The sequence below is a fragment of the Strongylocentrotus purpuratus genome, unplaced genomic scaffold (assembly GCF_000002235.5).
Source record: "Strongylocentrotus purpuratus isolate Spur 01 unplaced genomic scaffold, Spur_5.0 spur5_scaffold_6, whole genome shotgun sequence".
NCBI classification, from domain to species: Eukaryota; Metazoa; Echinodermata; class Echinoidea; order Camarodonta; family Strongylocentrotidae; genus Strongylocentrotus; species Strongylocentrotus purpuratus.
Genome location: NW_022145612.1, coordinates 7,872,218 through 7,899,246, shown reverse-complemented (window position 1 = coordinate 7,899,246; position 27,029 = coordinate 7,872,218). Strand labels below are relative to the sequence as shown.

General features: G+C 36.0%; 1 protein-coding gene across 2 annotated transcripts in view; it reads left to right on the top strand.

Moving 5' to 3' along the window:
- LOC576137 (sodium-dependent phosphate transport protein 2C) overlaps positions 1-27,029 on the top strand; it is a 31,453-nt gene that overhangs the window by 1,449 nt on the left and 2,975 nt on the right. The window contains exons 1-5 of one of the 2 annotated variants that reach the window (XM_796934.5): positions 21,310-21,550; positions 21,735-21,933; positions 25,328-25,603; positions 25,900-26,210; positions 26,657-27,011. In XM_796934.5, the coding sequence (XP_802027.3) occupies positions 21,368-21,550; positions 21,735-21,933; positions 25,328-25,603; positions 25,900-26,210; positions 26,657-27,011 (1,324 nt within the window). In that variant the 5' untranslated portion in view covers positions 21,310-21,367. Of the gene's footprint in view, positions 1-21,309; positions 21,551-21,734; positions 21,934-25,327; positions 25,604-25,899; positions 26,211-26,656; positions 27,012-27,029 lie in introns of those variants that run through there. The other variant, XM_011667633.2, reaches the window with a different exon arrangement.

Here is a 27,029-nt window from a genome sequence, read left to right as displayed (position 1 = left end):
TCCCCCGATGTCGCGAGTCTTTCCACACCGTTGTTAAAATTCTATCTTTATCTTCTCCTTCAACCATTTATACTCCTGACGTATTTCCTATCTCCCCTACTCCTTTCAAATTGAGATTTCCGACGTATTAGACGCAACAGGGCATAACCTGATAGCTTTGTCCCAATTGGCTGTCTGCTCGCAAAGGATGATGGGAAGGGCTTTGCTTTAAAGGTATAGCTTCAGACATGAAGCATCAGACATTAATCTGATTGACCTTTACCAATAGAGTCCACTTTAACAGAAAGCCCCATTGCAGAAGCAATTATGGACTGGTTGACCCAGCAGTATATATTTTACTGGAAACCGGAATATATTAGAATCAAACATGTCTTGTGTCTTTTTCCTTTTTTGCCTTGAATGGAAGTTGGAGGCCTAAATATGGTTCTGCAAAGTGACTTCATAGGTGTATGTCCTCTCATAACAATTTCAAATAAAAGTGGGGCAATGAGCTAGAAAAGGCCCTTAACTACTGGGATATCACATACAGATATTGAACAGTTGAGTATAGGAAAGATTGTGTTCAAACTTGAAATTATAGTTTGACGGTAGAATATTCTGATGTGATTTTATATAATCTTACATAATTCTATATATATCATATACTTATGATATATGATATTATAATACTGTGTTAGTTGATACTCTCGGTCACTGGAAATTCTATTGTTAATCTTTCGTAAGTGAATAAATATCTTCTAAGAAATATCTCGCATGATAATCATTTACATAAATTTCATCTTCACTAAAGGGCGGTAAAAATGGGCAAACCTCAGAAAACATTGCTGCATCTGATAAGAAACAGAAATAAACATATGATACCACCATGACCAACTCCCTGTAGATCATAAACGCCTAAAAAAAAAAAACAACGCCTACGTCACTCAACAAAAAAGGGGGAAATCCCCTTTTATACTATAACGTCATGACACGGTTAAGAGTGAATTATGGGAAGGCGACAAACACGGCAGGAAGATCAGATAATGCCATGATGAATTATTTCCTTGAAGAGATGTTTTATTGATTTAGTTGTTTGATTGTTTGTTTGTTCTCTGTCTTGTTTTAGAAGATAATGTCGATGGATATTACGGTGCCTCAATGTTGCGTATATTAGTGTAATTAATATGTTGCTACAAGTTATTACTTGCTATACTACTGTTGTTATACTACTACAACTACTACTACAACTACTACTACAACTACTACAACTACTACTACTACTTCTACTGCTACTACCACCACTACTACTACTACTACTACTACTACGACGACGACGACGACGACGACTACTACTACTATACTACTTTCTATCTTTATTGCATCTATCTTCCTTCATACACTATGATCTTTATTGCATTCCTCCTTCACAGCAAACAAAGTTAATAATGATGATGATGGTCATAATAATGATAATTATTTATTTAAAAAAATATGCTATACTTATATCACAGAGGTGTCACTATACAATGTCACTATACAATGTACAGTCATGTACATAGAACATGCACAAGTCCACACAATATTATTTATAGATCTGTCCTGATGGCAGATATTTGACCTTATACAAGAAATTAAGTGATTAAAATCACGGCTTATGAGGGTTTTTAATCTTATCTTAAATATGCCTCATATATAATTAGCAACGGTCACAAGTACATTACTATAGCTTTAGTCCTACGTGTCATTTAGCAACGAGGCTGTTTTTCCAGGCCAATCATTATTACTACTCAAGGTTGATTAAAAATAGTGTCCTTGATGTTCATATTTTGTCACTCTTTGGTTTTTGAATTTTCCAGAAAAGGATTACAGTTTGATTCATTATTGCTTAATTACAGGTTGTAATGTCCTGGAATGTTATTTTCATTGTTTATGAAAGAGTTTCATCAGGATGGTGGTAATAATGGTTTGAACATTCTTGGAAAATTATACCTGTTACAGTTTCGATGTGATACAAGATCTGTCAAACTATTTTCATTTCCCCCCATTGTTTTTATACGTTGTACAATAGTTTAATGACACATTATCCAGTGATTATTATGTCTTTCTGATGAGGGAAAATCAAGAAAGTTAACTGAAATAGGAAAAAGCTGTAAATGATACCGACTTCCTCGTTTCTAATTAGTCTCATCTTGAAGTGCCCCATAGCTCTGCTTATAGTTATGAATCATAATTTCACCGAAAGCCAGCCTCAAAAGCATTGGACAAACATACTACATCCTGTTTTTCTGCTCACTCGAAAACCTCTCTGAGAAAAAAATTATGTCACGTATTGTCTGCCATCAGCTCTACCTGAAAATCTTCGTTTAATGTAGATAATTAATATTTATATATAAACACATAATACATATGTGTATATAAATTAATAATCAATGTAGATGTCTTAAGAGATATTGTGTAAAATATCAAACAATTGTTTTTCAAAAAGTTTCCTTCTACGGAAAAGAAAATGTCAGATGCCAATTGTTTCATTAATGCATTATTGTTATTTTGTATTGCACAAAACATATAAAATCATTAACTATCATTTTTCAAAATTCCCTTTTGTCTTAATTATGTTTATGAATGCTAAATAGTCATGTAGATGTCGATTGTTTCATGTTTTATGTTTTTTATTCACCTAAACGATTTGCCTACAGGTTGTGAATATCTTGAACAATCGTTAAGTTTATCATGTTCCCATCATGAATAGTCAGAATCTGTTTGTTTAATTTTGTTACTCTCTTCAGCTCACATTCTAGATCTAATTAATTATTCGTCCTGGACAATGCACATGTCAGACAATGGACATGAATTATGTTAATCAGATCAAATGAATTGAATTGAATTCTTGCCAATTCCTGATTTTCTGTTATCCATTCACTTTACAAACATATTTCTAGACCGTGATAGTTTTAGTGAAATAAAGAGAGAATAGACACGAGTGTGTGTAGGTACACGGGTGTTATCAAACTAGTATAATAGTTCTCTGAAGTGAAGTAAATATATCACAAGCTAAGTTTTATAGACATAGCTCATTCACAAATAATTGTTGCGTTTTACGAATAATCTTGGGATCTCTAGATCGGCATTGTAGTTCCGACCCCCCCCCCCCCCCCAACAAAAACTGTTAAGCCCCTATAAACCATATTTCATTTAACTATAGTTAGTTTATTTGTTGTTGATGCAAAGATATTCTGCAGTTTTTGGTTTAGGTTGTTGTTTGTTTATTTGAATGTTATTTTTTATGTGTGTGTGGGGGGGGGGTCTGTGTACCTGTGGTAACTTTGTCTTATTGTTTAAGTAGCAGGATATTTAACTATATAAACAAGACCAAACATTACCTGTATTTTATTACAAAATAAAATCGGGTAATACAGTTAGCTAGGTCATCTGCATTCTGCACAGTAATTGCTTTTAATTAGGTTACAGTGAAGTCTAAGCTTAATTGTGATTAATAATAATAATAATAATTACAGTGCTTATATAGCGCCTAACACTTACTTTGTCAGAAGTCTCTAAGCGCTCTACAATAATGCAGCATAATTACCCTGGCTTTAGCAGTGCAGCTGTTACGCGCGCTGCGTTTCAAGGAATAAATTCCTACCAGGTACCCATTTACTTCACCTGGCTCATTATTTAAGGCTTCAAAAAATGACTAACTCATCGACCTTTTAATGTTTAAATGACATTCAGTAGTATCAACATTGTCTAACTATACAATAGAATGAAACAATTCACAATGATATAAATCCCATTGTGCCCATTGTCTTAAACGTCTGTGTGACGTCACAGTAGAGTCATCATTACATCATATCCTATGGCATCAATATTTGAGCTGTATAATCCTCTGAATAATTAAGGGTGGATTATGTTAATGACGACAGTCTGTTGTAAGAAAGTTCAAGAAAAACAATTGCAATGAGAAAAACCAGATACTTCATATTTATTCAATGAATGCTTTACGATGTAGTTATTATTTGAAGTAGTGATTTTCTAGACATTAGGAGTGTAACTGATTTTGTATGGTTGTCCAGATGTTTGTGATTAAAACACTTGGAAGAAACAAAGCCAGTCCGGATGAAGTTTTGTATTACTAAATTGTGCATAACGGAGAATTGTTAATAACCAATTACTCAAGGAATTCATTAATTTTGTTCATGTCGTCTTATAAAATAAAATTCTGAATAAATTTAAATGACTTGTTTTGCGCAACTATGCCCCCGATATAAAGGTCCTGTCTAAAGAAGGGGAAATTCTGAATTAACATGAATTGCGGAAATTTTGTTGATCTATTTTAATCCACACCTCGACAATTTAATAATTTCGCAAGCATGAAATTGACATTAGAATTATTTGAAATACATGTACTATAAGAATAACAAAATTGGTAACCGAATCGCGTTTTGAAACTAGTCCTTACTTCGGTTGAGAAAAATTGCATTCAAAAAGTGAAATAATGTACACGGTCGTCATCTGATTACTGAAGAAAAAAAATTGTAAATAATTTGGGATGTTTCAATTGAGCAAATACTCCATATATCACTAAGGTTACTTAATAATAGGCTAATGTATAGACCTATACTAGAGATTGTAGTTTTGGTCCATGTCATAATAATGGTTATTTTGAACTCACTTGGCAGCATCCAGAAAACTTCCGTTTTTCAGTCCATATTTAAGACCGGTGTGCCTCAAAATAGATGCATTCTGGATCCACTCCGATCACCCGCTAATAGTTTAATTATTTTTGTATTGACATTTTGGCAGTCATGGTATCTGCGGAGTCTGAGCTGAGCGGACGCAACTGAATTATCGCATTCTGTATAAGGATTTTCTCAAATTGGCAACAAAAAGTGAAACGGATGATGAAAGATGTAAAGCCAAATTTCCGTCGCTATTTACTAGAAATATTACGTTTTTAAAACGAAATTTAAAAAGTCATCTGCAATTAGAAGGTGTAGAACTATATACATAGCAACAATCAGAGTTTAGAAAAACGTTAATATTTTGGTAACCTTGTCCGTCATCGCTCTCTTTCATATTATATTTACCTTTATTACAAAATAGTTTGTTGAAATTTGTAACCAGGTTGTTTCTGGCATCATGCGGGGAGGGGCGGTCTTACAATAAATTTTCAAATACCAATTCCGATAGGCCATGGATTTTTAATATCTTATTATATGTCTATATTTCCTTTCCCCGCTCCCTTCCCCGCCTTTTGCATCCATTAGGAGCACACCCCTTCCCGTGCCCATGTATCAGCGCCAATGTTCTGTCATTCTAAGTGTCTTATCCTATTGGCAGGACTAGATTTTCAGTCTTGGAGTCCGTTTGGAAATACTGATGGCGCTGTTTCACATTGAGAGCAAAGATATAGCGAGCAAGAGTGACTGTTTAGGCATTATTGTTGATTAGTTTTGTGAAATACAGTTTTTAGAAATTTCAACTTAATAAAGTTCATTCCTTGTTATGTTTCTTAACCAAAGGATATAGAAAGAACTTCTATCATGATGACCACATACTTTTAATTTTGTCACAAATGTGGCTTTCGTTGGTCAGTCAAAACAAAGAATGGATTAGAATGTTAGGTTCGCTGTTGGTTTACAACTGGCATTAAGTGAATAGTGGTCTAGCGCCCCCAATCACCAAAGGTATGCATGCCTCAGAAGTAAAAGGAAATTAAACTGAAATTATTTGGGCTATCTGTTTCAGATTTACTAATATTTTCACGCAGGCGCGTACACAGGGGGGGGGGGGGGGGGGGTGTTTGGGGGTTAAACCCCACCCTTTGGTAATTTTGTGTGTGTAAACCCCCCCCCCCCCTAAATTTCTCTAAAACCCCCCCCCCCCTTTTGGATTTTTTTTTTTTTTTTTTTTTTTTTTTTTATTAAAAAAAAAAAAAAAAATTCACATGGTTGACCTAAAAAAGCTGACCTTACCCCCCCCCCCAACGGAGCAAAATGTCAAATTTTCAAATTTCGAGACCAAAAAAAAAAAAAAATGTGTCCTCTCTTACCCCCCCCCCCCCCCCCCCCCCCCCCCCCCCCGCTTATTCAGCGGTCGGCTGAGTCGTTGCGATTTTTTTGGGACCAAAAACAAAACAAAAAAGTGACCTCTTACCCCCCCCCCCCCCCCCCTCCCCCCCCCCCCCCCCCCGCTTATTCAGCGGCTGGCTGAGTCGTTGCGAAATTTTCGGCCTGATTTATAAATGTTAAACCCCCCCCCCCCCCCCCCTTGAAAAAATCCTGCGTACGCGCCTGGTTTCACGGGACCAGCCATATTGTTCCACATTATTGCAAATTAGCATAAATGTTACTTTTGTTTAGCGTGATTACTATAAATACTTAACCTATTCCAGTACACGTCTTTGTCTACCTGGTATTACTAGCAGTCGTTTTTTCTCTCTTTTCTTCTCTTCCCCTTTATCAATATAATTATTCTTCCTTTTCTACTTACTTACATAAGACAATCTTTCTCCTTTTTCTCCTCTTCTTTTTTCTTCCTATTTTTCCTTCTTACTCTTTATTTTCTTCTTCTTCTTCTCCCAGTTCTTTTGTTCTTCAATCCTCCCCTCTTTCTCTTCCTCCTCTTCCTCATCCACCCTTTCCTATTTGTATTTTCCTTCTTCGTCTTTTTACCCCCCCCCCCCCCTCTTTTTTTCTCGAAGAAATGGAGACATCATAATTTGAGAACGAAACTTTAAAATATCGTATGCCCGTATTGCTTTATGCGTCTATTCTTCCATCTTTGTCGCAAGACATAGTAGGCAATATACATGTACATACTATCCAGGGACTTCCTATGGGAGGCACCAACGTATAGTTACAAAATATCATGAGAGCATTGTTACACAACGTTAATAAATTTAACCAGGGATATGTGACTTTAACAGTGAATTTATTTATGTTTACTCTCTCGTTATTGTTTTTTATTTAGTCCGATATATAAATAGACTGTATGTGATGCTTTTGGATCTTTATTTGTATCTGAATAGTAACTACAATATGATATTTAGTTGATTATGAAGAAAGTATATTGTGTTTTATATACCCCCCCCCCCCCCCACCCCCAATCCCTTATCCGTTGCCTCACCGTGTAAGTGACCATTATCACCCATGCAATCAGGGAGGTAACACATCTCCCTGATGCAACTATAAAATGTGACCTTAGTTTGTTAATCATCATCCACACGATCGCTTTTTCTTCTTGTCTTCTCTTCGCGTCCTGGTATCGAGTCTTCTAAAACTATATCCCCCAGCATTATAGCAATATAATTATAGCGTATAGCGACGCAAGGATATCAACTCGAGCCTCCCATCTCCTGCATTCTCCATCCGCCATTCCGTAATTTTGATAATCCTCTCTCTCTTGATAAATCACAGAAAGAGTGAATCCCTCTTTGAAAGATTATCCAAATCTTGTAATTACGCATAGGATTATAATCCGTATTTGCCAACAGACGCTGTGCGACCCGGGGTGGTAGTGGGGGATCACCCCCCCCCCCAGTACTTTGAGAACATGCTTGTCAGACACACAAACGCTAAACAAAACTGTGATTACCATTTCTTTCTTTTTCTTCTTGAGAGATATTTTTTAACACTACGGTGCCCCTCCTTTACAAAAACCCTGGCGCCGCCCCTATGTGCAGACGTAGGCTCTCAGACGACGTCTTTGATCCGACTATACCACAGCATCACATAGTCGGGCACATTATTATTAGGCCTAGACATAATTATTCTGAACTCTCCATGAACCTTGCCTTGTTGAAAATCTTTGATGTCGAACCCCAATCGTCGCACACGAAGTCAACGCCGTACCAATTCAGATCATTTTGTATACAGTGCGAGTCAAAAAAAAGTTTACACCTAGAAAATTGCTAATTATTTTCAAAATTATTTATGTACAGTAAATTATTATACATCTTATGAAAGAGTGTTTTATCCCGAATCATTTAGTATCAATTTTTGTGGTATGTGTTCACGTTTGGATGAACTTCCCAGGGGGCATTGTTTGCGAGAGTGCAAAAATCGACTTGCGTCAAGTTGCTTATGTGATGTTTGGATAAAACAATTGGGATTCGGGTATTAATTCGGTCTTTGCAGATCCAAATAACATCCCTAATGCCACACAAAAATATCAACGAACATAAATTTTGTGCGCGCGCGTGTATGTGTGTGACTTTGCCTCTGCAAAAAGCATTATGCAATGCATTTCATTTGATACATTCATCATTCTCTCACTCCGCTAATCCCAACATAATAGATTATGTAGGCGTCACTTTGGCATCACTCTCGTAAACAATGCCTCCTGTTCATCCAAGCGTGAACACATACCACACAAAAATGATACCAAATGATTTGGGATAAAAGACTCTTTCATAAGATGTATAATAAGTTACTGTTCACAGATGATTTTTATAAATAATTACCAATTTTCTAGGTGTAAATTTTTTTGGACTCACACGGTAGAAGTACACTAGCTGTTCCCTGTAATGATGGAATATCTTTTTGTCTTACCCCTGTAATATGAAATGATTGTGAAATTATGCTTTATTCTTATTTGAGAACGTGTTTATCTTTTCAGTACTATATTATGTTTCACTCTGAAGAGTCATAGAGATTGACTCAATAAAGAACAGAGAATTAGATATACATGTAATTTTATCTATACAAAATAAAGCATATTGTCATGATAATTTAGAGCTAAGCATTGTAAATCATCAGAGCATAATTATATTTGCTTTATATCAGTTGTTGAACAGGGGCAATTGAGCGTTAATTGTCATGTCATTTTAATTTCCAATTAGCGGTAGTCAACATTTGACGATGACATTGTAAAGGTGTCACTGCCAAATTGAGGACGCTGTATAGAAAGCATAAACGAATAACATTAATGAATAAACAAAGGTAATCCTTGAAACCTTCTGTGAAATCTGTTTTTGTATTTGTCTAAGCCATACAATGACGCGCAAAAATATTGCTTGGAAGTGATGATACAATTCTAAATGCAGATACTTTTGCATTGCTGGGTTATTCGAAACTTTGTTTCGCTATTATGATTTTAATTTCCCGTCTATTGATCTCAGTCATTTCGAAAGCCACATAAATCATCTGACTGGATACTGTACTTGTATCATTATATCCTGATAAAAGATTGGTTTATATCAGACTCATCAAAGTTTTTTTCAGGATATGAGAGATTAGGATACTACCAATTTACACCTCAGTCAATACTAAACAAATCGTTTGTGTCATTGTTGCATGCTGGTTTTTTTCCTCTATCTCTTTCTTTATCTCATTATAATCCCCGCTGTGATATCCGCGCCATTCAAGCTATCCGTCCATAATGATTTCCATGCGTTTCTCAAAATCCCCCTTTCAATGTTATTTCCTCATTTAACACATTTTATCTTCTTAATCTCTTAGATGATCATGTATTTCCAAGATTAAATGAGATATAATCCCTTCTAATAGAAAATTTATGATTACCACAAACACTGCAGGGTGTGGGGTATATAGCCCCCCTTGAGAAGTAACAAAACAAAGGAAAGGGAGATACCAAGCACCGTATTACAAAGAGTTGATATCAATCGCAAATAAGTAAGCGATTGATATAAGAGATAGGCGAGACTGCAAACTTGCGATTGATTGGGATCAATCGCAACTCTTTGTACGACAGGGCCCAGGGTGGGAAAAAAGAAAAATAGAATCGGAGAAAATCTTGTCGGAATTAATTTAAATCCTCCCCCAATATCTTATTTCGTTTAAAATGATTTTCACGTTTGGATTTCTCGTCGGGAACCCCCCCCCCCCCCCCCCCCCCCCATCTGAGAATATGGGGGATGTCGGTGAATTTTGTCTTTCTAAAATTCTAGCTCCACCCTTGTTTGAATAAATACAGACTAGGCAGGAAACTAAGCACTTATATACGGTCTAATGTTACTTTACATTCTGAATATGAAAGTTATGGATCATAATTATATACCCATACCCATAAATAGATTTGACGAGAGACAGGGGAAATGGACGTAGGCTATATCGGGAAATAAATCATGAACATTATTATCCTGCTATACATGCAGGTATACACGTGGTGATCACAAATAGAATGTCTTCGATTGAAACATTAATTTTGCATCAATATTTATCAAAACCTTTGTCATCTAAACCTTGGTTTAGTCTTGGTGTAATATCATCGTTCATTATTTCTTGATAGGACGTGACTGAAAATAATAGCCCCCCCCCCCCCATAGGGCCTAAACCTTATTTTTCGACCACACACAAAAAAAAAACACCCCTCTTTACTAATGATTGTGATTTCTGCATTAATAATATGCAAAATTTGTATCTTTTTCACAAATTCACTAGTCTGGTAGTGCTCGATTTATTTGTTAGTGTTAGAATCAAATGCAGGATGGTAATTTTCCATCTTGAAGAAATAGTGCATCACTCTGTCTACGCTCAGTAGCCCAAATGGCAATGGTAACTTCCTTGAATGGCTGAGGTCTTTTTTAAAGATAAAATTTCACAAATTACGAAAAGAATTAAGAATATCTTAATTTACTTTGCTATATTACTTACCAATCGTACCCAATCATTGTACCCTCATAGGATTTTTTTTTAATCCAACATAAATTCCGCAGACAGTACCCGAATTACTTTGATGATTTATTACATATAATTTATTATAGAAGCTCCAAACAAGCTGTAAATCATAGCTTCCATTTAAAACAGCATGATAATCAGGTTGTATAGTAATAGCCGACAATGACAAACTCAAGGTGACAACTTGAGATCAAAGATCAAGATAATATACCTAGTCAATGGGAGCTATCATTTATATGACGTCTATAAAGATATGGTACTGTCTTGATATCATGCCAAGGATTCCATTCATGTCTTAGGCTATCAACACTAATCTCTATCTTCTCTATCTCACGAGCCAAATTGGCAACACCAGTCCTACGCGTATAGGCTAGTTGCTGAATGAAAGGATAGAATTATTCATCTCGACTTTGATGTGGCTTAGATGAAAGAATGGGAATATACTACAGCCCTGCTTCAAAACGTTTCATAATTCCAAACGGACATAATTCATTACGTAATTTATGAATAGGCCTACATGCATGTATATCTGATGGCATTGACATGAGTTTAATTTTCCTGCCATACAATGGCCTAAAATTGTAGCCCACCTTTTAAAATATAAGGTTGAACATTTTTTTTAGATAATATGGATACATTTTGCGTATTTGAAGAAATACCTGCATTAAAAAGGGAAATTTACGATGTTTTTTCCCTTGGGGGTAAGTTTTCTAAAGAGAGATTGATGATTTAGATCTATTTGTTTAATTAAAACAATTATATTGCACTTGAATTTCAGGCACACGTTAAAAGCATTTTAAAGAACAATTTTTATTATAATCGTATAACCACTTTCTTGTTTCATTACACGTTCTAAAATATCACTAAACACTGAATAATTTTCCCCTCAATTAATATACCTTCATTACGACTGTTACAAATCAATCGAAATGAACTAGGTTTTACTGTTCGAAGGCAATAATATTGTTGACCTTTCCCAATTTTATTGAATTTCTTATGCCATGAATATTGTGCACAGACTCATAACTATCTCGCATAAACGTCTTTTTTTTTTAAATCAATGATTAACCCGTAAAAACTCCAACAAAACCAATATTATCAGTGGCGGATCAAGGATTCTCTGGCAGGGGGGGGGGGGGGGGGGGGGGGACACAAGTCCGAACATTATGGAACAAGCAAGAAGAACAAGAAGAGAATGGGAACATAGGTGGGGAAGAAGATGAAGGACGGAGAGGAGAAAAGGGAGGAGGAGAACAACAACAACAACAGTATAGGAAGAGGAGAAGAAGAGGAAGAAGAAGAAGAAGAAGGAGAAGAAGAAATGAAAGCATGCTCCTTTTTGCTATTTGTAAAAAATTCCGCTTTTCTTTCTTTCTTTTTTTTTATTTGGTGGGGGGGGGGGGGGCGGCTAAGGACGCTTGCCCAATTAGTTCCCTGAATCTACCTTTGGTTATTGATAGTAAAATGCAGCTTATTTCGATGTGACTCCCATTTGACTTTAAATCGTCCATCAATAATATTATTCATGTGTTTTGAAAGACATCACCTGAGGCTAAGATTCAAATGATTTGATTGCTGAGAGATCGATTCTAATGCCGCCATCCTCTTCATCCCGACCACTTCAAGAGTACCAATCTCCGTCATTGCCGTTACCATGGCAACGATGGTGTGGGCGATCATACATTGGTGGGATTATTGATGGCGTACATGCTTGGAAAATCTGTGAGCTCATGTGTTTACCTATACTCTTGCATCAATATTACCTCGAATTGTAATAATCCTTATCAACCTGCCGTCGAAAATATAGTGCCAAAAGTCTCAAAAAATACACTTCTTCATGCATGTTGAGAAACGGAAAATCACATTTTTAGGAGTCGTATATGGATAACTTCGTTTTGGAATTGAATCCACGTCAAACTAGAAATCATTTCAAATTAGATTCCACTCTAAATAATTGGTTCAAATTGCTCTTTGAGAGTGGATTTCACTATAATTATTAGGGTGAATTTCCATTACAAAACTAGTAAGACGATCACTATATAATTAGGACTCCTTAAAGAGTAAATGTTAACCCTGTTCATTCAGAGATCTACAAAATCAAAGCTTATATCAAAATAATATGGTGACAGTGTGGGAAGATAATATAGAACAAAGAGACCAAAGAAATTTTCTTTAATTATGATGGATAGCTTATATAATGAATTTTAATTCCTAATTTTATATTGCAAACCAAGGTCGATACAATATGTGAACTGTACATCAAGAATACAGTATGCCTGAAATGTTATTTTCTTGTCGCTGTGTATATAGGCAAGTGATTTTGTTCAAATCTCTCTATCTATTAAAATTAAAATTAAAATCTCTTTAAAAAAATACTTTTTGATGTTTATCTCTCTATTTTTCGTATTTGGTGATACACAGAGCTCGAACTAAAAGAAAATTTGTTAATTAAAATCAGTAAATTTATAAAATTTGCCGTGTCACTAAAAATCGGAAACGCCCCTCCCCCATCCACACCATTATCCGCATCGTTTCATATAACCTTACGTCATTAATATCCTCACGTAGCACTTCGAACTGTCAAAGCGTTCAAAATAAAAAAGCAATAAGCGAACTGTTTGATTTTCAGCTATATTGGTTTCTTTCCACCTGTTCCTCACATAAGATGGTGACAATTTTAATTTCACTTCTCACTCCCGCCAAAATAATATAGGCCATATCATTAAAGACTTCGTGTGTTTTTCCCTCGATACTAAATTGGCGTAGCAACATGAGACATGAGGGGGGGGGGCCTCCTTCAAAAGGCAACAAAGACAGACAAGAAAAAAGAAGAGTGTTTGAAAGGGAAAGGAGGAAAGGACTGGACCCTTACCTATATATTCTCCCGTTCCATATGGGTGCCACCCCCCCCCCCCCTCCCCCACCGCCACCCCGGTGTGACTGGGGTATTTATGAAGAGAGAAGAGGGCAGGACCAGCTACTTACGTCAACCGTCATCTTTTATTTTCGAACACGCTCGAGATTCTGGTTGTCTATCTGATCATGTGATCATCCTGAGGAGAGCATGCTCTTGTTCAAGTTCACATCGACCATAGCAGATGTATTTTTCTCTTTCTTCTTTGGTATACTCCTGAATTCTGGTGTACTTGCCTCTCAGTTAAGCTCATAATGTTATTTCCAATTCCCTCCATCTGCCATGCCATTCTATGCCTCATTATGTATTCAACCTTCAATATTATTGTTTATTAAATCATACCGATTCCTTTCTTCCGTCATTCTTTTGTCTGTCCCTTCCAGCTCATGTAACATTTATTTATCTTGCATAAATTTGGTGGTCTTCCTTAACTTAATATTCCTTCATTAACGCTGTAATTTATCTTTCTTTTCCTTTTTTCTTTTTTTAAATTTCATAAATCAAAATTACGTGACGGTGACCTTTCCATAAAGTCTATCGATTTTCCTTCGCAAGAGACATGTGCATGAATAATCGCGTGGCTATACTTAATCCTTGGACAATCCATTTTACAATATTTTATAATATATCCTATGTTATCCGCCCCCTCCCATTTCAACGAAATTTATCAAAACAATTATGTGTAATATACAGGTTTTTCATTATATTAAGTTTGTTAGTCGCATGAATGTAAACGTATAATTGAGAGCGTTATCCGTAAGCAGACTTAATAACAGATGATCAGAATTCTTAGAGAAAGAAAAAAATGTCACAACCGCGCTGTATCGTGGCAATCCTGTTTCATGAGCGGATCCAGGAATTTTGTTAAAAGGGGGGCATGCATGGAGTAGAATGCAGGTAAGGCTGCAGCGTCCCAACCAGTGGCACCCACCCCCCCCCCCCCTCCCACCACCACCACCCGCAGACTCAGGCAGTTAGTCGGTCTATCTTTAGTTTTTATTCCTTCTCCAGTTGAATCATTTTCATGACAAATTAAATCTTCATTGCTATAAAGTTTCACCTTTTTGTTCTTGTTCGCTGTTCCCTCGCTATTGCAATCTAAAACTGGAAAGTGTATATTTTGAGCGAGTGACGTCAGCCATTTAACAGAAATGTGCCCGTACTACTATATGCGTATAAAACAATTTTTATTCTAAAAAAGAAAATCATCATGCATGCTGAGCACATGGTATCACTGTTGTCTTAACTTCGGATGCATCTAAATTCGATTCCAACAGAATCCAAGCTTCTTTACGAACTCGATTCTGTAAAGGCCATCACAATAAGAAGATCAAAGATAACTTCGTTGAATATTCATGACTTTATTATGACGCCATTGATTATATTAAGGCAATTCACAGAGTGCAGGTTCAGAGTCGCTAGAGAGCTTTGACTGACGCACATAGAGTCAGACTAATATAGCTGCGGGGAAGGGATGGGATGATGAGAGTTAAAAGCTAGACCCCGGTGACAGCAAAGAAAAAACAATGGTGGTATGAAGATAGGACATTGATTGATGTGTCTTTTCTTTTATTCAAGAGCCTTTATATCAAACATGAAAGACTATGTGAGATTATTTCGCTATGGTGGACGTAAAAATAATGACTTGTGCTTTCTGTCTCGATTTTCAGACCTATCCTCGAGCCCCCTCCCCTTTCTATGCAAATTATAGGCAGATCCAGGGGAATGCCCCCCCCCCCCCATTCCTAGTAATAGGGGAAAATCTGAAATCAAACCTTTTTCCCCTTTCTATATACAAGGGAAATTGTTGCCCTTCCCCCACTTAAAAAAGGCCTGGAGGAGCGGTGAGATTCCTATAACTATGTTCCAGTGGAGGGGAAATACTATGGGAAAAATTCGCCCTCCCTTCCCCAAGATACTCTCAGATCCGCCCCTAGCTACACGTACGCACCGCATCCTCATTATACGCCATCGCTGATGGGAGATCTCGATCTTATTTACCTTCCAAGTCGGGATGCGATCCGTCTTGATTGCCCGCATGGTTAAGCACATCACAAGACGTATATTGTCAATTAGTGCAATTAATACTAATCTGTGCTTCATTAAAGGAAAGTTGTTTTCAATGATAGTTTAATGAAGAGAGGATTGTTAAGATGCTATCTTCGAAGAGCCTCGTTAATGTTCTGCGAAGATTAATCTTTGTAAACATCGGGATGTTTGACGTACATCCTGTCATGATTGTGAAGTGCATGTACGTGCTGGATCGTGTGTCCTTCTCCCATGGTGTCTTGTCTTGTTTCTTAACATGTCTTGTTTGAGTTGTTTAACCAGGATAGCCTCATCAGTATGTTCTCCCTGAGGACCCTGCAATTATAATATTCTGTCTGTGCCCCCCCCCCAACTTTGGAACAATCTTCCCCATGAAATACGCGAGTCCCCAACGTTAGAAACATTCAAGAGTAAACTTAAGACTTATTCTGTTCAATATGTAATGTAATGTAATCATATTTTGTTTGTTAAACTATAACACGTTATGTAAATATTAACTATTTTTATTGTATGATTGTTATCAGGAATTTGTTATTATAATTATGTATCATGTATTGTTGTAATTTGTAGGTTAGCATAACTTTAATTTTGTTTTTGTTAAGCGTTTAGAAACTTTGTATTAAGCGCTATATTATATACCGATTACTCTGACGACTCATCGATTTTCCATGGTTTTAACACTGATTATACTAAATACATTATTCTACTTCATCAACAACATCACGAGCGACAATAATATTCTGCCCAGGCATATCTATTCCGTCTGCATTGGCTTCTGGGTAGAAGTCATATTCATTCAAAATTGACTAGAAATAAATAATTAAATTGATATTCTAATTTAATTTATATGAGTATACAGTGTCAAAATGTTGTCAATGTCAAAATGAACACTCTAACTGTTCATAATTTTATCGAGAACGGAATCAATGGTGTATTACCTCTTTTTTCACAAGGTTGATTACTTTGCACCGACAAAACTTACATCACTACAGGTTTAATTGAAGAAAAAACATTATGTTGAGAACATATAGCTCATAATAATTGTTATAGTTAGAGAAAGAAAAAAAAGTCGAAGCAAGAAAATGTTCTTAAATATTAATGGCATGTGTTGATCAAAATCACCATGCAATTTCATTTAACTTTAATGAGCAACTAGCTAGGTGACTTCAGCGATATTGACCCCCCCCCCCCCTCTAAAATAAATCTAGAAATAACTAGAAATACCCCCCCCCCCTTAATATACGTCTACAGGGTCGGATTCCGTTGGTCAAAAGTTTAGTTATAAACTGAAGCATTTCATTTTTCCTTTCTGTTCATAAACTGTGAGGGCGTGCTTGTGGAACGAACGAACTTGACCATGATGAATCTAACCATACCCTGGAAACCTGACGTCTCAGTTTACAAAGGTCACAATCTGATTTTCGAATCAGGCTGCTATCTTGATTAGTGATGACGAGATAACACCCAGCTTCGTGAAAGTCACCTTCTGCTATTTAATTTCAACATTGTAGTTGGTAAAGCTGTAATAATAATCCATCTTAAAACCTTGATCGTGCATTTTTTTCCCAGTTATCTTTTTTTAGAAGGGTCCTATTTTTAGGGATCGCTTCGTTTACGCTGGGATCCTTGCTCAATAAAGTAAAGCTCACTCTCAGAGGAGTTATTTAACCGTAACTTTGGAGTGGGTCTCACTATAATTTAGAGTGAATATTATATTCAATTCCAAAAGAAGTAATCCCTGACCCCTAATGAACTGGATGGCCACTCTTCTGCCTATATACCTTTCATCTTGAATATCTTCGCAAATGAATAAGAAGAACCTGAACGTGGCATGAAATTATTTTAATAGAATATTTTAGATTTTGTAATAAATAGAAGATTTTAGATTAGGTCAATAATAAAATAATTCCTTAGGTTTTTTTGTTGTATATGTGACTGTCTTCTATTCATGAAGATTAGAGCTAACATTTTGTCATAGGTTATAATCAATAAAAAATAATTATCCTTCGTTTTTAAACATTAAATTGAGTGCATGCAAGACGTGTTGGCGTGTAGCCTAAAAAGTAATATACCGTTGATTCACCTTACATACAAAATAATTATTGTCGTCATCCTCCGATTTACTGATGTAATTACTTGCATGCAGTATATAATTTTGGTCATAAAATGTGTTTTCATTGCTAAAATAATTTGTGTACAAAATTATCCTGCGTTGGTTTTTTTTCTACTCATGATACAGTATGTGCAAGAGCACGTGTACTCCAATTTACATTATTATCAAGTTTCATATTTCTTTCCACCAAATGATATTTTGAAGGAAAGAATGCCTAGAAAAATTATGTAAATTGTCGCAAAATTTTAATGAGAAGAATTTACAAGCACATGCAGATGCTTGTTTTCAACCTTTAAAAAAAGATAAACAAGTATACATCGTTACAACATATAGTTGGGCATGTTCATATATAACATTAATCTGTGTATCTATCTATACCCTCAATCTCTACCTTAAAAAAAATTAAGATGCTCATAAAACATAATTATATAGTTGTGTTTTTGTGTATATTGTGATAATTATATATTTATTCATACGGACACACACATACACACGCACATACAAAAATATGTATGTATATTAAATCATAGGCCTTGTCCGGTTTTGACCATTAATAATTTATAGCCGAGTAAATCCGGTTTCAATTTTCAAGGGGGAGAGTATAACTATCATCATGAAATCATGACAGCCATGTAATTGCCATCTACCTTGCACGTGAACAATAACTGTCTGCATGTAAACCATACCACTGATCACTTCACGGTTTACTATTCCCGCTTTCTGATTTCAATTATAGTACTTGGCATTTATCCAACTGAAATTGTTTACCCGCACAATATTGAGAAAAGGACAAGAAAATTATATAAACATGCATATTCCAACTCCCTGATTATAACTAACCAGTGGTGCTTTAAACTGAAACCAATCTGATATTTAATTGCAATCTCTTCAGAAGAAAGCTGAAAAGGTAAACGTTGAGTCTATACCTCAAGCTATCGGGAAATAATGCTGGTACCTACCACCTCTATGCGTGTACTCAAGAAGTACCAGTACCACCAATACTGGACATTAGGCGCCGCGCGTGAACCGTGCATATACAAACTAGAGTTGGCTTCCGCTGTTTACCTTTTTCAAATTTCCCGCCCCGCGCAAACAAAAGCTTAGCTCTGAATGAGACCAAGGGGGAGGGTCTTTATCGATTGAATTGTGAGCTTTTTGTGTATTTGCCTTTTGAAGAGCGAGATACAGACGATTTCATTGACAAAACTTCAACTCCAAGTACCGTTATAAAAACCTGCTATAGCGTGAAAATGTCATGTATACTGATCAGAGTAGCTCAGAAGACTGAGAGGTAAACAAAATCGGATCGTATTATCTTTGAATTAATTTTGACTAAATTATACATTGAACAAGGCAGTTTAAATACAAGTTCAAGGCGTAAATGGTAAGGGTCAAATGAAAATAAGGGAATCGGCTGTCAAACCATTTTCAGTTCTGACGATTCCCTCCTTGCCACAAAATTAACAAAATATGAGAGAGAACGCCCCCATGTATACCCCCTCCCAAACAAAAAATATACCTCCGGGCTATGGTGGAAGAAGCATAAATGTGATTTAATTTCTCATCGTTAAAAAAAACTATACTAATGAATGAACTTCGGGTGAACATCTTTAGGCTGTAAAAAGAGTCATGTCAATCTAATTCGTAAAGATAATTGACAGGAATATTCAGTTATTGAACTAGAGGGATATAATTTTGACAAAATTAAGTGCATAACACATCTGATATACATAGGCTATACACAATGAATATCCTCGTTTAATCTTGACACACAAAATAATACAAGCTCTCGTCATAATTCCATACACAGTTTCCACTTTTTTTTTAGATAGATGTTGGAAGGGATGAATATAAATGGTGGGGAGATGAGCACTCAGTAGGAAAAACAAATCCCTATATTTTAACAAAATACAAAACAAAAATAGAAACAGAAATAGGTCAGTCCATGGTCAGTGCTATATAGGTCAGCTATCCGAAGTCATGACCTTCCTCTCGTACGAAGCGCCGCTGCGGTCGTGCATGTGGAGGAGAGAGAAAGTTTAAGTTCACCCAAGGAGGAATTATTCACCACAGACTGGCCAAACATGGGAAGGAGGAAGTGCCGGGGGACAAACTTCGGACCCTGTCCCTCTCCTCTGTTTTTGTTTTTGTTTTGTTATGTTTTTTAATCGTTCATTCTTTAGAATTAGAAACAAAAACTATTATCGTTATGCTCGCATTAATGAATAATGGAAATACAACATACACGGTGATCAGCATGGAAAATGCATGTTTATAATTGCATGTATGTGCATAGAATGGGCAGCAGCTTCACCAATGAGCAAAACAAATTTAGAAAGAAAAAAAAATTATATAAATACATTAAACAATTGTTCTAGACTATTAGTACTATTTCGTTATTTTATAGTAAATGTCTTTTTTTTTTGCGTTGTCAGTCTCCGAATTTATTCTTCAATTAAACAAAAATTATTAGTGAATTAGATGGAGGACATGTCAGATAGTTATTAGATTTATTTATTCGTCTATTGAAATCTTCCGAGACTATACTATTTTTATGTGACATGACTAGGACAGGGTTCTGGATTCATTTGCTTATTTAATCTGGTTATTTCAGATGTTTATGAAGGAAATTAACTCATCAACATGATATAGGTAGTTCCGTGTTCTTTCTATATACCACTGCCACAAAATACACATGCTTGTTCAAATGCTTTCGATCCCAGTTCCGTGACAAAACGCATGTAGACTTCTAGATAGCGATCAAAGATAGTGCATTGACATCACACACAAAACATAGCTCTAGGATACCTCCGTGCATAACTATAAGTGAATGGAGGAATTCGTCGCTTCATTTGCTCAAATTAAAAAATTGAATAGGGGCCATCACTACAGTGACCTGCGTTGGCCATTTTTAATAATTATGATTTTAACAATTATCTAAAGACATTTGTCACTATAATTTTCTCTTTATTTTGTTCAAGTTTTCAGTCATGTTTTATAAATTCATTGAATATTTCTAATAATCTATAAATATCAAAACCCCATTTGGAAGTTAAAAAAAAAAGATATACACCTGTATGTATGTCAATTAGCTCGAAGGAAAAAATAACAATACTGGCGTGTTAGTAGTATACTTCCTATTCTACAACAGGGCCCGCGCCAATTATATAACGGACGTACGGACAAAAGAAAAGTACACATAACAAGTTGATCCACGGTACGATATCGGTAGTATCTTATGTTCTACACGTGCTCAAATTCACCGTATGTTTACAACGAGAGATTGGGCTATATCGACTATACAATGAGGGTAAAAGGTTTGAAAATTAGTGTATTTACAAAAAAAATAGATAGTATAAGATTAAATTTTAATTAAAAAAATAAACTTTTGATGTATTTGAGGATAAATATTGATACTGCTGACAAACATATTGCCGCTTACTGTAACCCTAATTTATTTAAGAGAGTACAAGCACCCCTATAAATAAATGGACTTGCTGATCATGTGAACACCACGAGCCATCACATGTACGTCTGATTCCGAATAACTATATGAATGAAGGGATACGTCATGGGAGGTTCCGATATGCGACGTGCTGATTGGCTGGGTTCGAATACGCGATACTTGGCGCTTAACAAAATATCTCACTTAATGTCTGACACTCGAGCAAGATGGTTGCCTCCAATTTTCTAGAGACACAGCCACCAAGAAGTAGCACTCCTGAAATGGAGGATTCTGAAGTTATGTTATCTCTTTTGGTCCCATCGAGGATACCTAGTCCGAGTCAAACACCACCTCCGCCTTATTCTGTGGAAGATCTTACTACAAACCAAATTAAATGGGTTGTTCGAAAGGTAATTTGCACATATTTTTGCCATGAATTTGTGATGAAGTCGAAGATTTCTTTTGTCTGAAAAGTTCTGAAACTTCTGGGTTTTTTTACGTCAGCTCAATGTTTCATATTCTACCGCCGGCCCATGACCGGTGTTTGTTTTGATTAAGTTTGTTACATATTTCTCTCGTCTTTCGTAATTTCAGGTCGATTTGGGAGCCACTGATGCTGCAAACGGAGATGTTCTTCTTGATTTGGATTTGGACGAAAATGTGAAGGAGAAGAAACGAGATGGCACTCTGCTTGCAGACGAACAGCCTCCTGCTGGTGCCAATGAGGAGGAGGAGGAGGTGGAGGATCCATGGGCCCTGTCTGAACTGAAAGACACAAGCACACCTTGGAATGGTATGTTCATTCATTTTTTAATCGGTCAATAATCATGGCATGCACCTATTTTAGTATTTGCAGGATGGTTTCAAGACATTTAATTTTTGAATTCAATATCATTTTTCATTTTATTTTATTTTGTAAAGTTTTGACTGTTTCTTAAAGTGTTTGTTGTTATAACTTGTTAATCTTTAGACTTTGTCTTTTTGACTAGACCGTTGGACCGTTGGACCGTTGTTTTGTGACAAGTTTGTCTCTGTATAGTTGTAGGCCTAATTGTAATTTTGTATCTGAAAATGAAATGGAATTTAAAAGACAGAGTGAAAGATAAAATAAACCTGCTCTGTTTTGATCATGTTGATTGAGATTGAACTGAATCATTGATGTTGGCTTCACCTCGAGTCAGTGACTAGACTGTGGTTGATGGGAGAGTGAATAATTCTTAGCAGATTGTTGTGGGAGATATTTGTCACTTGTTATCCTTTTTTACTGGCTTTTACAGTAGGCCTACACTATAAATCTCTAGATCAAATCATCAAAAGCAGCAAATTGTTGTTGGCCAAGCAATGCCAATACTGATTCTACATGTAGATAGGTCTAGACCTCTATAGCCTTATAGGCAATAAACCTGTATTCCATTTCCAGTCATCAATGTCAATGATCAAGGGAGTTTAATATTAATTTAAGGATTAGCCTGAGGACTTAAGGTGTAGAAAAAGCTCGAAAGACATCAACTTATCAAGACTTGAGATATCATGAATGCCCAGTATGCCTAGCCTAATTTAATTGGCCCGTAAATCCATAGACTCTACTGAAGAAAAATTAAATTCTAGGCCTACTCATTCTCATTTATTTTAAAATGTACTAGGCCTAGAGGGGTCTAATTCTTATTCCATTACGGTATTTACATGGAACAGTAGCTAAGCCTAAGTAAGATCTCGTTTCACATGAGAACATAATGTTAGTTACCGTTAATCTTTTTCTTTTCCCAGCATCCATGTGGCTCTTTTCCATATATAGATCCGTGTAGATCTAGACCGATGTACTCTTGTTTTGTATTCAATGATTTTCTTTATTTTTGCCGAATAAATAATAACAATAATAGGTACATTAAACAAAATATGTAATTTATTTATGTGGTATTTACTTTAGTTCCCATCCATTTTGTGTTTGGAAAATGTTTTCTCATCGTGAAGTAGATAATTACTTAAGATAATAATAATATGAGAAAAACAGCTGTTTTAATATTTTTTTATTTTAACAGACATAGACTGGATTAGTTGTTAAATTAGGGTAATCACTAATCAAGCTCATATCATTTTTAAGGTTTGGAATTTGGATGGATCGAGTCTTTTATGATGAAAATGATTGTTGAGTTTGGTTTTAGTCTTAGATAATGAGATTGTATTCTCAAAGGATAAAGACAGGCAGGATGTACTTTTATTTACAATGTCCAATAAATTATTCGACAGTGTAGTCCTTTGTTTCAGTTTTGATCGAGTTGTGGAATTGTTGGACATTACATTGTGATTAATGTTGTAGATGTAAATCATGTAACTTTGAGTAGTTTGAGAGTCTAGTTGACATTCCTTACTTAGCCAAGATTGTGAGAAATTTGATTATAAATGATATAGTCTACCCCATTTTTTCTTGAAGTGGAAATGTAAATAGTATACATACATCATGTATGTAGTAGAGTTTGGGCAAATACCCTTTCCTCTCGTAGACCAAAATGTATTTCCACATGTATCTTTACATGGTTTATACAGATTTGCACTTCATGAATTATAAAATTAATTCAAAGATTTGTATTTTTGTCGCTATTAATATTCTTTTGAGATTATGAAGCACAACACACATTACCTATAGAATTACTGTCTGATGATAACATAATTGTTGACATTGTGGAATTCAATCTATTAATTATTCTCACATTGATTCCCCATGAAGAAATATAAAGAGACTTTTCTAATAGATCTCTTTATTCCATCTAACAGATTGACTGATAATATTTTATCAGCTTATTCTGAACTTTATTTTCATTTAATTTGGTTTGTTCTTTGTTGAATTTAAAATTTAAGAAGGCATTTTACAGATTTCAATAAAAAATCTTTGTTGGGGTGGGGTGAATAGATCTAGTTGGTAAGTTATGGTAATTTTTATTTTAACTGTGACTTTAATTGATATGATCACAGCATGCATTAATTTTTATATAATTCTGAAAGGCCCATATTTCCCCAAAAAAAATAATGCAATGTACAACCTGCTTTCAACTTAAGTACCATATGCTTAATATACTGATGGAATACTCTCCTTCGAAAGCCATATGCATCATACATGACACATCTTACACTTATAAAAGAGCATTTCAATGCAGTCCGATCTTTCCCCACGTGGCGCTCCACAAAATGCCGGTACCGGTGTAGGTAACTTCCCTGTATACTCCCTTCTATTCGCACACTAAGCACAATGAAGAAATTCTCTGAATGCATTCCATAGGCGTGGGCACCCAGTTGTGTGTAGTGTGTGAAAGTGTGTGCATTGACGTATAAGGATGGATTGAAAATCTACGGAGCAGGATACATGTACAGCATGTGTGTGTGTCTAGTAGTAGCTACTAGTGAGTTTGCCCTGTGATGTACATGTGATGCATCACGCCATAGAAAGATATGACCTCATCCTTAGTCCTTACACAGAATTCATTAGCAATGCAGTTTTATGCTATTTGTCCAACTCCATGAGGAACAGAGAAACATCTTTCTTTCTATTTTGGGAGTTTAATCCTGCCATGTGTTTCTGTGTAAAAATGGGTTTTAGCTTTCAATGCTATTTGTCTTTGCAGAAGAGGGGGGAAGCAAGAAAGAAAGAAATATTTGTTTGCATTGCAATTTGCAAATTATTTTCTGTTGTCCACCAATAAAGGGGGGGGGGGGGGGGGGGGGAGATGAAAATTTGAAAATGAATGTAGTAAAAACGACAACGGTATATCACCTTGGTTGTATTTTACAAGTTTATATTGTTAATACTACACCAAGAACAAAAAATACAGCGTTAACGAAAACAGATCATGTTTACTCTAAGCTGATAATCTGTTATCATTTATCAGTACGATTTATTTACTCAGTTGAGAATGTCTACAAGATTTTCTTACATTGTTTGAACAGCTTTTGCATTTTTTAAATAATTGAATGATGGATTTTTTTCGATGTATATTTATTTAGTTATTATTTATTCAATCCAAATTATCCAATACTCAGAATTGATTAAAGATCAATTTTTGTTCATTAAGATTATTATTTGCATTAGCTTATTTGTTCAATGATTTGTCGAAAAATCCTGTTTCTTTGCCAGTCCTAAGTTAGCTTCATCAAAGCTAATGAATCGATCCCATTTTTCATTGTTATAATTATAGAGCTAACATGCTGTGGCAAGATGAGCCGAGTGTTAGTAAGCTGGATCTTCAAGCCTGTTCTCATCATTGGACTTCTTTACTTCTTCATCTGTTCCCTTGATCTGATGAGCTCTGCTTTCCGTCTCCTTGGGGGTAAAGAGGCTGGCGAAGTCTTCTCCCAGAACGATCTTCTCAACAACCCTGTCTGTGGTCTGATGATCGGCATCCTGGCTACCGTCCTAGTCCAAAGCTCCTCCACTTCAACCTCTATCGTTGTCAGCATTGTAGCGGCTGGAAGTAAGTTTGCCAGATTTTTTCTTCCCCAGTTTTGCTTGAATAGTTATTTCGTTGGGAAAAAGGGAGTAATTTGTTATAATCTTAATGTTGCAGTAATGTGTGCAGGCTGAACAAATTAAGTTGAAAAGTCAAGGAGGAAAAAAAGTAGAGACTAATCCCCTTTGAATTACCAAGGTTATATCCCAAGTTCAAGCAGGAAAAAAATGAAGTATGTTTTTGCAGTTTTTTTTTTCTTTCTTTTCCAATGAACTGATCACAATTGTTAAATGATTTATTAATTTTATTTTTCAAACCAGTCCTGCCTGTCAGACCTGCCATCTTCATTATCATGGGAGCCAACATTGGTACCTCTGTCACCAACACCATCGTGTCCATGGCCCAGTCTGGTAACAGGTCAGAGTTCCGTCGTGCCTTCGGTGGGGCGGTTGTCCACGACATGTTCAACTGGCTCTCGGTGATCTGTCTGTTGCCTCTGGAGTATGCAACCGGCTACCTCTATCGTCTGACCAACCTCATTGTTGCTTCCTTTAAAATTGAGACCAAGAAGGGTGCCAAGTTGGAACTGCTGAAGGTGCTGACCAAACCGTTCTCCTTGAGAATCATACAGGTGAGAACACGACTTTGTTCAGTTCGTTTAGAAACTAAAATCTTGATAATATATATATATATATCTGATAAGCGCTTTGAGAGGGCCTTCGGTCCTGAAAAGCGCTATATAAGAAAGAACTAGCTATTATTATTATTATAATGCAAAATTCAAAAAATGTGATTTTAAGATACAAAGGATGATTTTATACAGTTGAATATGTGTACCCAAAGTAGGGTTACCCTTAAGGCAAGCAGAAAAGTTGACAGTGTAAAGACATAAAGACTTTCAGGACATGTTCTATATGTTTCCTAAAGGGAGTCGTTTTAGGTAGCCAGTATACAAATTAGATTTTAATATGTCATGTCGAGCAGCACAGAATCAAGTCTGAAATACATCCTCTTAAAAAGAAAATCATAACATTTGTTACGTTTCTAAATAATTTCTTTTGTTATCTTTTTCTTTAGATTGACAGCAAGAAAATTTCCCAGATTGCGACTGGAGAGCTAGAGGCTGAGAACCAGTCCCTCCTGAAAGTGTGGTGCAAGACAGAAGAGGTCCCTCAGATTGTCAACCAAACAGCCAATGCCTACATTGCCAACACCACTGCTTACCCTCCTACTTATACGACCGGTTGGGGAGGCTGGGGAGGCTGGGGAAATGTTTTCAACACCTCCGGCACTGACACTGGATTTAATAAGACTACTACTGGATATCCTGTATGGTGGGACGCTACTGGTACATCAACACCTCCCAGTGGCAACCCTACCACAGACGCTTCGGGACAGATCACCCAGATGGTGAAGATCAATGTTGAGAAATGTAAGTATAAAGAAATAT